Source organism: Anser cygnoides, chromosome 25, assembly GCF_040182565.1.
Source record: "Anser cygnoides isolate HZ-2024a breed goose chromosome 25, Taihu_goose_T2T_genome, whole genome shotgun sequence".
Classification (NCBI taxonomy): domain Eukaryota; kingdom Metazoa; phylum Chordata; class Aves; order Anseriformes; family Anatidae; genus Anser; species Anser cygnoides.
The window spans coordinates 2,181,403-2,197,500 of record NC_089897.1 but is presented as its reverse complement, the minus strand read 5'-3'; the positions used below and the strand labels follow the sequence as shown (position 1 = coordinate 2,197,500).

Genomic DNA, 16,098 nt, shown 5'->3' with positions numbered 1-16,098 from the left:
ACAAGGAGCTTTCACAGCCCCTGCACGGGGGGGGGGGGGGGGGGCAGCACCGCCAGCCTGCCCCCGACCCGCTCCCACCTCCGGGGTGCTCCCAGCGGCCCCAAAAGGGAGCAGGAGCCCGGGGTGAGGGGGAGGCTGTGGGGTTTGGGGGAGCCGGTGGTGTGAAATCAGCGTTTGGGGAGCTCTTTGTGCTCCCCCCCTCCCCGTGGGCAAAGGATGCGTGGGGTTGGGTGGGTGAAAGCCCAGTGCTGGGCTTTACTGGGACCAGTTCAAAGCTCCGAGCCCGGTGCTCAGGGGGCTCAGCACCACCCCAGAGGGACTGGGACGGGGGAGCTCGGCGCCTTTCCCCGTCTCCTGTAGATGCTGCCTGCCCCAGTGGGGCTGCTTTCCTGCCCCTGTATGTCCCCCCACGTCCCCCCCAAGCTGCTCGTGCCCACCCAGAGCCCCCCAGCCCGAGGGAGGAGCGGGGTCCCACTCAGACCCCCCCCCAGGCGCTGCTGGACGGCTGCAGGCACGACGTGCTCTAGCTTACTGGTTTATTGAGCTCTTACAGGGCACTGCTGGGACCCGCTGGTGGCTGGGACCTTCCCCTACGGTGGAAGGGGGCCAGCAGGAGGGGACGGGGCAGGACGAGGGCAGGTTGCGTTTGCTAAAAGTCCTCTGCGAACCCTCCTCGGTATCGGAGGGGACCTTTCCTGCGCAGCTCCATCGCCGGAGCAGCACCCCCCGAGCCCGGGCGGGCAGCAGGGATGTAGGGTGCAGGATGGAGGGTGCTGCTGTCCTCCCGGCCTCTGGGCGGAGGCGAGGAGGCCGCCGACGTAGCCACGAGGCCAGGACCCCCCTCCCTGCCCAACACGGGGTCGGAAGCCCCCCGGCGCAGCCCCTGAGCTGCTGCTTCTTGCTTTGCTCCACGTCCAGACACGGGCACTAAAACGACGTTTGGTCTCGGGAGGAGGTGGCGAAACGAATCTCTACAGCCCCCGGGGCGGCGCTTAGCACGGCGTGCCGAGGGCCAGGAGGGGCGGGGGGGACTCCCGGGGCTTGTCGAAGAAGATGGAGGAGGACATCTCCGTTTTGAGCTTGCTGTCGGCGCTGCCCTCGCTGGAGGCGGCGTCGGGCCCGCAGCCCTCGCAGCAGCAGCAGCAGCAGTCCATGAAGGCCTGGCCCAGGGGCCTGCAGAGGCACAGGAGCAGGACGGGCGTCACCGAGCACTTGAAGAAGAGGAAGAACTGGTTGATGAGGCCGAGCAGGTCCAAGGTCTGCTTGGACATGTCAGGGGACATGTAGGCCACCACGATGTTGCAGACGTTCTCGGGGGTGGCGCAGAGCCCGTAGACGACGGCCAGCCCGATGATGGTGCAGTTCAGGTGCCTCTCGCACTGCCCGTGCTTCGTCCCTCGGCTCTCGGCCTTCTTCTCGCCGCCGCCGACCCGGCGGGTCACCAGCTGGCAGCTCACGGTGAAGAGGACGGGCAGGCAGAAGTAGCAGCCGAAGTACCACCACATCCGCGCGTTCTGGTAGGTGAGCACCAGCGAGTAGACGGACTCGGGCAGCTTGGCCGAAGGCCTCATGGTGCAGTACTCCGACACCGCGCCCGACACGGGCGACGTGTCCTGTGCCAGCTGCCAGAGCAGGATCTCCGGCACCGAGAGCGTCATGGAGCCCACCCAGATGACGGCCAGCTTGGCGATGATGGACTGGCACCGCTCGATGGGCCGGGCGCTGGCCTGCGGGCTGGTGGCCGCGTGGAACCGGTCGATGCCCAGGGCGCAGAGGCTGAAGGTGGTGACTCCCAGCGACGACACCTAGCGAGGGGGGAGGTAGAAGAAGTGGGTTTCTCTACAGGGACACCTCAGGGGGTTGGGTTTATCACCTCGGGGGGGTTGGCTTTATCACCTCAGCGACCAACCCCCAACTACCCAAGCCCACAGCCCTCGAGCCTTTCTCCCTGGTTTTATGGAGGTCACGGCCTGTGGCTGCATCCCAGGTTTGGGGCCGCTTTCCTGTGACTCCTGAAAGGGCACGGGATGAAAATGTCCCTTTTTGATCTGTCTGTCCCTGCTGAAAGGGCACGGGATTAAAATGTCCCTTTTATGCCCTGTCTGTCCCTGCCCCGCTCCCCGTCCTGCAGCAGGGAAAGGCCTCGGTGGGTGGCTGTCTGTCCATCCAGCCGGGGTGGGGATGGCAGGATTGTCCCTCAGGCTCTTCCTCCTTTCTGAATGGGTTTAGGAGAGAAAAAGCAGGGAGCATCGCCCCCAGCAGAGCCTTCCCAGGGCCCCCCAACTGCCCTGTCCCTGCCCTGCCTCCTGCTGCCCCGGCAGCCCAAAGGAGCCGGAGCTGCCCTTGTCACAAATCAGCTCGGGGCAATTTCCGCTGCTTTGAAAATGGCAGGAAAAACATCCCCGTATGCCAAGGGGAAGAGGCCAGAGGAGGCAAAGGGAGGGCTGGCAAGGCGCTGAGGGTCACAATCAGCATTCATCGTCCCGGCCCCGGGGACGCAGCATCGCTCAGCGCCAAGCCGCAGGAGCACGGCGCAGTCACATGCTGGTGCCCCCAGGTCCCGGGGCCATTCCTGGCCTCACGAAGCCAACCACCAATAGGTTTGGCAAGAAAAAGGGCCGGCACCCCGACCCCAAACCAGGTCAGGCATCCCCGCCCAGCCTTTTGCAGTGGTGCTGGCTCGGCCTCGTGAGCGTTGCAGAGCACAGCCGCTCGTGCCCAACACCCAGCGTCACCATCCAGCTACACTCAGCAGCATCTCCCCCAACTCAGCACCACAGCCCCAGCCCAAAATTTCCTCCCTGTCCCCAGCCCCACCACCCAGGGCCACTGCTTGTGTCCCAGCACCTCTGCCCCACAGCCAGAGCCACCCTGAGCATCCAGCATGGATGCTGTGTGCCACCGCCTCTCCTCCACCCTGTGCTGTCCCCCAGGCTCTCCTCTCCCTCCTGGTGCCCATGGTCCCAATGTGCAGCTCAGGCTCAGCACAGCACCCTTCCCCTGCGACCCAGCACCGTGGGGGAGAGCAGATTTGCTCCTGGTGGGGCCCATCCTGCAGCCTGAGATGTTTGCACCGTGCCGGGACCGTGCCTCCCTGGGGCTGTGCCATCAGCAGCCCTCATGTCTCAGCAGCCCTCTTGCCCCCCGGGGGGGACCCAGCTGTCCCCAGGGCACCGTGGTGCTGCTGGGTCACTGCACTCGGAGGCGCTACCTCCAGGAGAACCCCCCCACGGACACGGCCAGCTCCTGGGGTTCAGGCCATGGCAGACCCTCCTCAAGAAGGGGGCTGGTTTGGGGACTGCCCGCTTTCCTCACCATATTCCTGCCCCTCTCTGAGTCCTCTTTCTGCATGGCCGTGACATGGGAGGCCTGAGGTGGAGGAGAGGGATGAGACCCCCCCCCCCAATAAAGGAGTAGCCCCTGCCTGCTGAGCAGTGGGGACGTGGCTGGGAGGGATGGGACTGCCCCGTTTCCTCCAGCAAGCACCAGGGCCGTGCCTGGCAGCTGGCACACGGCTGTGGGCACCATCGCCCAGGCCTGCACCCAAAGGACCCAGCAGCAGCACCGCGTGCCGAGCTGTGACCCCCCCCCCCCCGCCTCTGCAGAACCCCCCCCCCCCCCCCCAATGGCACCCAGGAGACCTGCGGCTCCCAGCCTCCAGCAGAAGCGGGACAGCTCAGGGGGATTTTGGGGAGGGGGTGTGATGGGACGTGTGCCATCGAGTGGGCCTGGTGCTCAGGGACGTGGTTTAGTGGTGGACTTGGCAGGGTCAGGCTGATGGTTCTGCTTTACGATCTGAAGGGTCTTTTCCAACCTAAATGGTTCTGGGATTCTTCGAGTCTACATCTTGGGGCCATTTTTTGGCTGTCCGACGGGTGTGGGCATGGAGGGGGCCAGCGGCACAGGGGACGCCCCACAGCCTGGGTTTGTTCAGTCCAAGAGCAGGACCCTGCAAAAACACCCGGGGAGTTTTTCCTCACCCCACCCGCCCCATTACCACGACCCCAGCAGCCTTTTCTAAATGGCAGCCACCCCGTCCTACATGGGGCATGGGGATCAGGGAAAATCTCAGGTTCACAACCCTAATCCTGCCCCAGCACCGCTCTCCAGTGCCCCACCTGCAGCCCCCTGCCCTCAGTCCCCCCCCCCGAGCAGCCACCACAGCCAGCGCTGGGGGTGTTGGGCTGGGACGGGGACAGACGGACGGACGGATCCCACGGACAGAAGGCTGGACAAAGGAGGGTTTCACGGGCTCTTCTCAGCCCTGGGAGCACCGGTGCTGGCTGCAGAGCCCAGGGCAGAGGCAGCAGGAGGGATAACATCAGGAATGTCCCTCGGCTCCTTGCAGAGCCCCGTGGTGGGGTCTGGGACACACAGCCCCTGTGCCAGGCCCCAAAACAAGGGGGCAGAGGGGAGCCCCTGGAGGGCCCCGCGCAGCCCCTTACCTCCATGAAGGGCACGATGCGGCACGAGATGTCCCCCAGCAGCCTCTTCTTGGTGATCTCGTTGAAGATGACCACGGGCAGGCAGAAGAAGAGGATGAGGAAGTCCCAGAAGGCCAGGCTGGCCAGGATGGAGTTCCAGGCGCTCTTCATGTAGTAGTTGTGCCACACGATGCACATCACGGAGAGGTTCCCGATGATGCCCACGGCGAAGACGATGAGGGACAGGAACATGACGGCGTAGGCGCTGTACGAGTTCTCCGTCACCGGGTACAGCGGGTTCTGGATTTGCAGCCTCCTGTCAGACACCGTGGTGAGGTTTGCTCGGGGCTCGACCCCCTGCCCGTCCGTGGGGACCCCTCGCGGCTGCTCCGCGGGGTCCGTGCTGGAGGGCACCAGGGCCTTGGTGGGGTGCAGGCTGGCGGAGTTGATGGGCCGGGGGAACTCCACGCGCACCCCCGGCACGTATTGCTGCACCGATTTGGAGTCCTCCACTGTGCCCCGGCGCAGCCGCACCTCCGGGGCGATGCGGGGCAGCGTCCTACCTCCAGGCTGCCCGGCTGTGCCTCGCATCGCCGCGGTCCCCAGCAGTGCCAGCAGCAGGAGGACGAGTGAGGGTGGCGAAGGCATGGTCCCCAAGGCACCCGCTGGAGGAAGAGTTCACGGGAGATGCAGCAGCCCCGAGCGCAGCAACCCCGGGGCTGCGGGGAGCGAGGGAGGCGTCTGGAGGAGCACCCGCTCTGTCCGGCTCTGGCCGCTGCTCTGGGCTCTCCGGAGAGCTCTGGGCAGAATAAAAGCTGCTGGGGAGAGGCAGAGCCAGGCCCTCTGCTGGTCACCCACCCGCTCCCGGGGAGGCTGCCAAGCACTGCAGAGCCACGCCAGAGCCTGGGCCGGGCATCCCGGTACGTCCCCACGGCACCCCAAATCCCCCCGGCACCCCCCAGAGCAGCCCAGACTGAGGATGCTGAGGGCTGAGTGCCGGGGAGAGCTCAGAGCTCAGCCCTTGCCACCTGCCAGCCCCCAGGCACGGGCACTGCGTGTCCCCTGTCCCCTTCCCTGCCACTCTCAGCCTGCACCCAGGATGTCCTGGAACAGCCGGGCCACTTGGCCAGCTCCCGGGTTAGGAGCAGGATGTGGGTGCAAGGAAGGACAGGCTGCCCTCCAGCACAGCTCCTTGCTGCTCTGGGGTGTCAGATCTGCTGGCCCTGCTCTCCCAAGATTTATTGCTGCTTCCCCTGCTGATTTCCCCCTGGGACAGGGGTTTGGATAGGACTGAGGGTCCCCGATCCCCTGTAGCCACCTCTCCCCATTCCCATCACCTCTCCTGTCACAGGCCATTTGGATCTCTCAAATTCACAGGACAACAAATTTTGTAAATTAAACTTCATTTTAAGAGCTCCGTTTGGATCTCTCAGATTTACAGGACAACATATTTTGTAAATTAAACTTTATTATATGAGCTCCAGGAGCAAAAAGAAACAAAAGCAACAAGCAGGGGCTCTTTGCACTGCCTAGCCTAGCAGGTGAATGCAGGAATTCATCACTTTAATTCACGAGGTTCCCAACTCACAAATTCTCTGCTGCGATTTGTAACTTGTAAACCACGCCTGCGTTAACTTCTCATCCGGGCACCCGGGGACGAAGCAGTTCCCCAGCCAGCAGTGGGAGCGCTCGCCCTTCCTCCTCCATCCTCAGGGTGCAGGAGTCCCCACGGCACACGGGGAAGCAGGAACCCTCAGCAGCCGGGCTGCTGCTGGATCTGCTGCAAAAGATCTGCTGGATCTGCAACAAAAGCCCATCGACACACTGCAGGAGACGGCGAGCTGCAGGTGACGGCTGTGTTCTGCCCATCCCGCCCTGCCTGCGTGCTCTCGTGTTGGTCCCAGCATGAGTTAAACATGCCAAAAGCTGAGGTCAGACATGGTGTCCCTGCACCCTCCACCTCTCCTCTGTGCTCCTGGTCCCCTGTCTCTTCTCTCCCCTTGCACTGTCACCTCCTCCCCGTGACTGCAGCACCCTAGGGACCAAGGTCCGGCTGGGAACAAGCCCGGTGGCACTGAGGCAGCCCACAGGGATGCAAACCAGGATGGAGGTAGTGGGGTTACCCCAGATCTGGGGGGATCAGGTCTGTCCCTTTTCCGTGTGGGGCGGTGTTGGAGCCCAGAGGGTGACGGCAGCTGGCAGAAAGCAGGACATGTGCCGGCGAGGTGGGTTTCAGCAGCGGGATGCTCCTGCTGTGCTCAAAATCATGTTGTGGGCAGCCGGCCCTTGGTGCTCGGTCACCTCAGCTGGTGGCAGAGACCCCCACGGCCCCCCAGCCCTCCAGGGGAGGCAGGAGGAGGCTCTGCTCCCCCATCACTTGGCCCAGTGCAAACCCTTCCTTCCTCCCTCGTGGGTTCTCCCTGCTGCCCGTGATGCTGCCAGGCAGCAGCGGCCCCCAAAATTCTGGGCTCACCAGCAGCCCAGGGCTGTGCCTGGCTTCTTGCCTCTCTCACGTGGCTTCTCCCACCCCCAGGTGCTGCTCCTCGTCTCCTGAGAGCGCTGTGCTTTGTGAGCATCGTTTGGATCCAGCCGAGAGGGAGCGGAGAATTTCGGCTCCTGCTGGGCTCTGCAGGGGCAGGCGGTGGCAATGGCTGAGGTCTGTCCTGGGAGCAGTGGGTGCACAGGGACAGGCACCTCAAGGGGATTTCTGGTCTGGTGCTCCCCTTGAAGTGAATTCTGGTCCGATTCTCCAAGATCCCACCTGCAGAAGGGGAAGCACAGCTCTGCCAGAGCTCGGTGGTGCCCGAGGGTCATGCAGGGTCGGGCTGCAGCTGGCTGCAGCCGGGGGGGGACCTGTGAAGGATCAGGGGAGCAGCCCCAGGGGTTGTGACTGCTCTGGCCTGGGCCCAGCAAACCATGTCTCGAATGAGCCAAATGTTCTCATTAGTGGGGAACAAACCCCTAAAACGTGTGAGCTGTGAAGGTTGAAAACTGGTGTGCAGAGGGGCACGGCGCTGTGCTCAGATGTGGGGATGCGAGCGGAGCCAGGGCACAGCAACTTGGGCAGCCGAGCACGGCCAGCGTTGTAATTATGTAGGAGATGGGGAGCTGCTCCCTGGTGTGGTGGTGGAGGAGGAGGAGGAGGAGAGGGGGGAGGAGGAGGAAGAGGAGGAGCAGAGCCTTCCCCAGTGCCCGCACTAGCTCGGAGGAGGGAGCCCTCGGTGCGTTCCTCGGCTGCTGGCAGGGTGCTGGCAGCTGGCACCCTCAGCCCAGTGTTTTTTCTGGAAGGAGAGGGAGCTATTTTTAGTTTCATTTCATTGCTGTTGCACAACAGCCAGGTGTGTCAGGGAACTGCCTGAAGACAACAGCAGAGTTCACTGGGGCAAGGTGACACCTGGGTGCCATGGTGGTGACCCCGGCGCGCTGCCCGAGCCGCCGCCCCGAGCTCCTCTCCCCTCGCCCCTCGTCCAGGAGCTCCCCCAGCAGAGGGTCCTGGCTGCCCCCAGTTTGGGGGCCAGACAGCAGCCCCAGACACTGGGAACCACATGTTTATCTCCTCCAGCCCAGATTCACAGACAGGCTGAGGCTGTTTCTCGGGAGATGGGTGTGCGCCTGCGTCCTGCAGACGTCTCCGGGGAGGTGCTGCATCAGTCAGAGCTCCCAAGTGTGACCCAGGGGAGGTTTCTTCCCAAATGCCCCCCTTCCAGATACTTCATCCAGCCTAAGAATTGCGTGCCCCCACCCTGGGCCCATGGGGACAGCACCCCATGGTAACAAGTCCAGAATTATCTGATAGAAAAGGGGCAAAGCCAGAAGAGTTTCAGAGCCATACCAAACGTCCTCCCCATCCGGGGACCACTGGGGCTTTCTGAAGCTGCTGCTTTCTAACAAGAGCTCTTTGTCACGGCCAAGGGCAGTCACGAAGCCTCTCAGCTTCACCTCCCAACCACTGCGTCCACGTGCGGCTGAGATGGAGGAGGCTGGAATAGAAATGCTGGCAGCGATGTGCCCGAAGTGCCCACAGGTGTGCTGACGGGGAGCCGGCTGGGGGCCCATACGTCGGGATGTGGCTGTCTGTGCACGCAGCCAGGAGCATGTCCTCCCGGAGGTGACAGCACCAGCGATGCTGAGCTGTTTGCAGAGAGATGAGCAGGAGGGACAAGCTCCTTGTGGCGTGCATCAGACGGAGCCCTGGGGGTCTCCTTCATGCGGCCATGTGCCTGCTGCTCGGCCACCAGGGGCCACACCACCGTGCCGAGCCATGTCACCGCCGAGCAGCCTCCCCAAAGCCTCTGGGACATCCCGAAACCATCCACCTCGTGCTCTGCTCTCGTCAGGAGCACAGCAGACCTGAGCAGCGACCCACCTGCTGTCACCCACCCGCCTGGTGGCACCTCACACGTCCCCTCTTGCTGGGGTGGCCGGGGGGCAGGCGAGACCCAAACGCTTCCTGAGAGGAGGAAAAGGGCTCCCTGTTGTTTGCACCTCCAGCCTCCACGGGAGCAAAGCAGCAACAGGGGGTTGGGCACGTCTGCCCTGCGCCCTCACGGTGATGTGCTTGCTTCTTAGGAAAGTGAGGAGAGGGCAGGGAAGGGACACGGCAAACACAGATGGGGCTGGTGCAGGCACAGCTGCTGAGCGTGGACGTGGGGCTGCGGACACGGGGCTGCTGGAGGTGGGCATGGGTGGGGACGCCCTGCGGTGGGCACCAGCACCACTACAGCCCCCATTCCCCCTGGTCTCACTGCTGGCAGCTGAGACCCTGCTCCGTGTGTCTGGATTAACCCCATGTGTACTGAGCCCACCTCGCTGCAGGATGCTTGGCGTTCCCATCGGGGTCCTGGCAGCGCCCACCCTGCACGCTGGTGGCTCGGCCCAGAAGCTGGGTGATTTTTTTGGGGTGAAGCAGCGATGTTGGAGCAGCTTCTCCAGCTGCTCAGGAACCGTGGAAGGCTTCCACAAGCTGCCCATGGCTCCACCGTCTCCTCCCCATGAGCTCGTGCAGAGCAAACCCACGGGGCCGCCGGCTCTCCTCCTCCTCCCCGCGGGCAGCGTTCCCACCAGGAGCCGCATTAAAGCGTGATGTGAAGGCTCAGCCTGGCTCCGCAGCGGGGAAACCAGGAGGGCGAGGGGGATTTCTTTGAGCAGGAGCTGCCGGGGCTGCCTGGGGGTGGCCGGGTTCTCTGCGGGGCAGGGGCCGTGCTGCCTGCACCAGGAGGCATTTTATCGGCCTTTCTGTTGGCAGCGGGGCGGTCGCTTTGTGTCCAGGGGGAGGAACTGACAGCCCAAGGCGAGTTCAGCTTAGGGAAAAGACAATATTTGCCAGGGCAATAAAACGAGCCGTGTCCTGGAAGCAGTGAGAGGCTGCTCGGGGAGGTGCCGAGCTCGGCCCCTTTGTCCATGCCCGCTTGGCTCTCTGCCCTCCAATCCCCTCCGCAGGCAGGAGGGCTCACAAGTGCACAGCTGCGACTGGGAGCAAAACCGAGGTCCTTGCAGAAAATAGGCCATCTTCAAACCCTCAACCTTCGTTTTTTTTGGGGGGGAAGGTGGTTTCTCCATTTGCTTCAGCTCGGTGCCTCTGACTCTTCTGGTGACCCCTCATTTTTCCCTGCTCTGGGTAAAACCTCGGGCTCCCGAGCTGCTGCGTCCCCTGCTCAGGCTGTGCCACGCTGCAGCTGGGGGCTTCCGAGCTGTACAGAGCTGGGATTTGGGGAACTCTCACAGCATCCCCTCCTAAATCCTCAGGGACATCACCGGTGAAGTCCTGGCTCCTCCCCAAGCGTGGGGGCTAAAACCCCCCGGGGCGCAGGGCGCAGCCAGGGCCGTGGGGCTCCCAAAGGGGCAAGGGGACGGTGCAAGGCCACCGCTGCCATCCCCACCGGTGTCGGCAGAGGGAGAGGCGGCGTGGGTGCCCTGCGATTGCAACCCCGGTGCCTGCCCCAGCGCTGGGAAGCCCTGATGGAAAATCACCTGCCCGCAGGAGGATGGGTGCTGAGCAGCCCTGCGGTGCTGTGCGAGCACGGCGCTGGCTGCCTCCCGTGTGCTGCTCGAACCGGCCAAGGTCAGGGAGCAAAAGTGATAGGATATGGGGAAACAGTCTGAAGTGGTGCCAGGGGAGGTCTAGCTTGGATATGGGGCAGAATTTCTTCACGCAGAGCGGGGTCGGGCATCGGAACGGGCTGCCCAGGGAGGTGGGGGAGTCCCCGTCCCTGGAGGTATTTAAGAGATGTGGACGTGGCACCGAGGGACGTGGGTTAGTGATGGGACTCGGTAGGTCAGGTTGGTGGTGGGACTTGGTGATCCTGAACTTTTCCACCCTAATAATTTTATGATCCTGGGGTTTGTGCTTACCGGGAACACCGTGGCTTGGTGCCTGAGTGCCAGGGGGCTGGCAGGGGGCCTGGTGGCACTGTCCCTGCAGGATGGGGCCGTGCCCAGCGCTGGGCACAGACGGACCTGGAGCTGTGTGAGGGGCCGTGGTGCACCCAGGGGGACCTGGCAGCGAGCAGCTCGCAGGGGGGACACAGATCTCCACGCTGCCATTCAGAGCCCCCCCCCCCCCCCCAAATCCAGGCTCGGTCTCCTGAGCTGCCTCTCCTGGTTGCCCCCCGTTTCCCTTCAAACCAAGTGGCTCCTCACCACGGCACCGGGGGCCTGATGCTGTGAGGTGCTGAGCATCCCCAGAACTGTCCGTCCTCGCTGGTGGCTGCCACCAGTCCCTGCAGAGCCAGCACCGCCGTGCGCCCCGGCCTGCGGGGCGCTGCCAACCTGGGGACCCTGGGGACATGCAGGGCTGAGGGGGGGTCTGCCTGCTCGCTGTGCACCAAGCCAGTGTTGTGAGGGTGCTGGGGAGGGTCCTGACCGTGCCCTGGGCTGCCCACAGCCCTGCTGAGCCCCAGGTAGGGGGATTTGCCCTCAGAGCGCCGGCGGGGAGCGGAGCACCGCGGTGACATTTGGCAGCTGCCGCGGTCGCCCCACCCTGGGTGGGGACGAAGGTCACCCTGCAGAAAGTTCGGCTGCTTGCTGACGGAAAAAAATGGGGAAATTCCCTGCTCTGTGAGCATGCAAATGAGGGCCGGGGCTGGAGACCCTCTGCCCAAGAAGCCCTCCCCTTCTCCAAGCCCCCCTGGTGCCTTGGGGCTCTCCATGCCACCACCTCCCAGGCCACCAGCTCGGCACAGTGGCCTCAGGAACCTGTCCTCCACCTGAGATGTCCCAGCCGCAGGGGCACGGCTGCATCCCCAGGGCACCCCATACCTGAATCAGGGTGGGAATAAGCCAGAAACCCCCCTCCCAGCCCCAACGGACCCAGAGGAGCCTTTGCTGGAGCCAGCAGGGGGACTGCTAGACCTCAGGTGCCACGGGTGTCCCTCGGAGCCGGTCCCGTTCTCATCTCTGGCACCAAAGAAGTGGGGAGGAGCTCATGGTGGGGGGCACAGCCATCACCTGTCCGTGCCCTGCCCTGCAGGATTGGTGCCTGTGGGCAGCGCTGTGCTGGGGCTGTGCCGGTGCTGTGTGGCCACACGCAGGTGATGGGGTGCTCAGGACCCCTCCGAGGTGCCGGAGACGCACGGGATCGGCACTGAGTGCTCTGAAGGCGCCTACAGACCCGGTTCAGGATGGAAAACCCCCGAGCCTTTGCCTGAAAGGCCCTGTTCCACAGGGATGTGGTGCTGAGCAGCAGCTCAGAGGATGCTGGATGATACAGGTAGGGGGAAGGCAAAGCCTCCCTCCCAGACGGAGAAAACCCCAGGCGCCCTGCGCAGCTCTCCCTTGCTCTCTCGTGACTCAGCCCCGCGCGGCGAGCTGCTCAGCACCGAGACACCGACCCACAGTGCCGCCAGCCAGCAGCCCACGACGAGCTGGGGTTTCTCCAGGCTGCAGCGAGGCAGCAGCTCGCAAGATGCTCTCCCTGAGATCCAGGTCAGCGCCTCCGGCGCCGGTGGCCCTGAGTCACCGGGTGACGGCCCCATCCTGCCGGTATCTGCCAGGTGTGGCAGCGTGACGCGAGCCCAGCTGGCCCACGGGTGATGCAGCAGTAATTGCAGCGTGGGGCTGATAGCCTGCCCGTGCTCCTGCCCAGCACTCGTGACTGTAGGCGGGGGATATCTTTTGGTTACTCACACCTCGCCGAGGCAGCTGCCAAAAGGCTTAACAGCTCGGCTGATAGGCGTCCCGGCTCCGCCAGGATTTGGGCCATTGCCCCCAGGGAGAAGCTGTCTAGCTCCAAGGAACACTTCTGGGGATGGTGGCTGACTCCTCGCCCCTCTGGCCCTGTCCCCTGGCAGCAAGGTGCTCGTGGCCACGGGCACGGGCTGCTGCCTGCCGTGTCCTGCTCGCCGGGAGCTGCTCCGCTGGCTCATAGAGTCACAGAATCATCAGGGGTGGAAAATCCCTCCCAGATCATCTGGTCCAGCCATCCCCTACCACCGATGTCACCCACTGAACCGTGTCCCCAAGCACCAGCTGCAGGTGCTGGGACCAGAGCAGAGCCATGAGCAGTCAGCTCATGGGGCACAAAGTCCTGCCCAGCCTGGAGGGTCTCTCCCTCTTTGCGGGGTCACGCAGAAGCGCAAGCACTTTCCCTGAATTCACTGCGTGGGAGCAAACCTGGGGCTGCCAGCACAGAGCAAAGGCAGAGGGGACGTGGGACAGAGAGACAGCGGGGTCCGACTGGTGACGTCCCACCAGCACCACCCGTGGCACGGCACCGCGTTGTCTGCAGGATGCTGCGTGAGCCCCAGAGAGGGGAGGAAGGCGCAGAGCCACCCCTACCCCATGTGCCCAGGCTACTGCAAGCTCCGGGCTGTGGCTAAAAAAAAAAAAAGCAACCAACAAATCACAAAATGTGGGAACATCTGGGGCCGCCTGGCAGATAAGGTGCTGCGGGGAGGAAGGTGTGTGAGCCAGCGCCGTGCCAGGCTCGGGGCGGGCGGAGGGCAGGGTGCCAGACCGGCGGTGGTGCTGCCGGCGGTGCCAGGACGCAGCGGGGACGGACACTGTGGGAAAAGCGCCGGGGAGGACGTCCCTTCCACCACCTGAGCCACTCGGTGGCACGGCGCAGCTGCAGGTTGCACCAAAAGGCGCTGGGTTTAGAAATAAAATGGTGAGGAAACCAGCTCCAGATTTTAATAGGACGTTTTCCAAATGAAGCAAGGATGGAGATCGTTCGAAGTACATCTTAACCTGGAACTGCCCTGAAAAAGTTCTTAAAACCCCTCCTTGGTCAAGGCAGCTCCCATCTTCTGCAACCCAAACTGCCAAACCTTACTTGGAGATTTTTTTGCGTTGGACAGAATCTTGGACCAGCCCTAGCACCATTAAACGTGCCTCCTGTTGTGCAGAGCGGCTTTCTGTGGCACCACAAATGTTCCTTATCAAAGAGCAAAACTGCCTGGATGGATTTCAGTGGACCAACCTGCAGATAGCATGTTGCACCCAGAACTGCTGAGCGCAGAGCAGGATCTTGGCAGGATCGGGGCACAGAGACTGTAAATAAAATGTTAAAACTGGTCTGAAACGTGGATGGAAGATCCCAACGTGAAAGCGCCAGGAGAAGCACCAGGGCAGGGGTTATGTGAGTGGCCTTTGTTGGTAACCAGTGGGACCAGTGACCCCGGCAGGCTGCTAAGCACTGAGAAATGCACTGACCCCACTAACTCAGGAGCTCCGAGCGCTCAGGGCAGGGCGATGGTGCCGACACACGCCCCGTGTCTCTCTCCATCCCGACCCTACAGCAGCCAAAAAGGTACCCAAAATGAGGAAGCACAGGCGAAAAGCGGCTGCGCTGCCTGAGTCTTGTGGAGGGCGAGGTGAGCAAGGTTTGGAGATAAAAGATCCTGCCCAAATAACCACTGATGCCTGTGCAAGTCCTGTCCCCGACCTGCCCGGAGGATCCCGCGGGACGCAGCGGGGCTGCGGGCATCCTGCGGGCATCCTGCACCCCACGTGCCGCAGCTCAGAGCTGGCCGTGCCCCTTGGGCAAACACCCTGCGAGGGAGGGAGGTCGGGAGGGAAGGGTGAGAGACTGAGTCAGCTTTGTTTAAAACAGAAATCCCCTGCCACCGAGGCCTGGCTCGGGCTCTGCCACACGCTCGGAGGGCAGTCGTGGCTTCTCCCGCAGCACTGCGGTTCTGCTCCGCTCCCACCAGCCCCGGCCGATCGGTGCCACAGGGGTCGGGAGCTCCCTGGAGGCAATTCCTGCTTCGGTTTCAGTCCCAAATGGTCCCTGGCACTTGGGGACAGGGCTGCTATTTCCGAGCTCCAGCACGGTTTTTGGTCTACGATGCCTTTCGCTGCCCACTGGCATACAGGCACTACTCCGGCCCCCAACCCAAACACACCTCTGGACACCTACTTTTATGTGCTTTTTAAAAAATAGCAGTTTGCTGAAATTACTTTTCTCTGTCACGATTTTCTCACTTTTATTCCTGTCTGTTCAAGGATGCTAGATGGGGTCCCGCAGGGGGGTCCGTGCCCAGCATCCCCCTGGGAGAGGAGCCCCGGGGGAGCTACGAGAGCGAAGAGCAGTGCCCAGACCCAGAGGGGGACCCTCCTCCTCCTCCTGGTGGAGCAAGGAGCCCTGCGCGATGGTCCCAGCTTGAAGCCAGGACAGTACCCACCGTCCCAAACGATTTCATGGCCTCGGATGGCCGAATCCTGCCCCTGCTGCGCCCGGAGGAGGAGCGGCGCCCTCCCGCACTGCTGGGCAGGGTAGGTGGTGTCTGCACGCCCCTGAGTCAGCCCGCAGGAATGCAGGCGGATGGGGTGGCAGGGGAAGGACACCAACCTGTCACCACGCTGCCGGGGGGGGGGGGAGGACCAGGGTCTTTTGTGGACCTCTTCCCCTGCATGGCATCGCGGTCACGGGCACCTCCGCCCCTCTGTGTGCACGCACCCCTTGGGCACCCCTTTCCCTACCGACCCCAGGTCCCTGCAGCGAGGGCGTGCAGGTAGCTCCTGCCAGCCAGGTGTGGGACCCCCCCGGGGACCCTCCAAGGCCACGCCAGCGGGCGGGGGCACCTCTTTATTGCTGGCAATAAAGGCGAGGACAGGTTTTGACGCCCTTTAAGAATTAAGCCATTTCCACGGCGGCTGCTTTGGCCTCCGAGCCTTGCTCACGCCCCCCTACAAGAGGGATGCCCGATGGTGATCGTGGCCCTGGTTATCAGCGTAGGCCACTCTCATGATTTCCTCTTTAGGGTTTCTCATGGTGCTTTCACACCCGGCCGTTCCCACACGCACGCTTCATCCATCCCCATTTTAGCCCGTCTGTTACAGGGCTCTACAAGCAAGGCACTGAGCCCAGCCCAAAATGTGGCTCTGATGGCCACGACGATGTCCTAGGACAGAAAAAAACAGCGCTGTAAAATCCGCAGAAATATTTACGTGCAAGACGGACTCAATTAAAATCAAGAAACTGAGAAAACAAGGAAATTAAGCAATTAAAGAGGCCACCAAAAGAGCAAAATGTCTGCTGATAGCACGGAATTACGCAGAGGTGGTACTGGAGGCACTCAGTAAATGTACACTGTTTGTCCAAAGAGATTCTAGCAGTATTATAGCAAATGTTTTTTAAAAGCAAGCGCAGGAGCCTGCTGGAAGTAAAGCGATATCTTTGATTAAGTTATAACCGTGTCCAAACACGGCGAGCAGCACGGAGCAGAAATGGGGG

The 16,098-nt window shown here is 62.9% G+C and overlaps 1 protein-coding gene across 1 annotated transcript; it reads right to left on the bottom strand.

Annotated features, from left to right (window-relative positions):
• Window positions 1-522: 522 nt before the first annotated feature.
• On the bottom strand, window positions 523-5,227 carry GPR37L1 (G protein-coupled receptor 37 like 1). The gene is made up of 2 exons (XM_013196948.3): window positions 4,446-5,227; window positions 523-1,805 (listed from the first exon to the last, which is right to left on the bottom strand). Exons 1-2 carry the CDS (start codon window positions 5,070-5,072, stop codon window positions 993-995), a joined length of 1,440 nt encoding a protein of 479 aa, XP_013052402.3. The 5' UTR covers window positions 5,073-5,227; the 3' UTR covers window positions 523-992.
• Window positions 5,228-16,098: the final 10,871 nt, after the last annotated feature.

Excerpts from the sequence above, each read along its gene's own strand:
- GPR37L1 (XM_013196948.3), bottom strand. The coding sequence starts at position 5,072 with ATGCCTTCGCCACCCTCACTCGTCCTCCTGCTGCTGGCACTGCTGGGG. Across the intron at positions 1,806-4,445 it reads GCATCGTGCCCTTCATGGAG|GTGTCGTCGCTGGGAGTCAC; the intron begins GTAAGGGGCTGC and ends CCCCCTCGCTAG.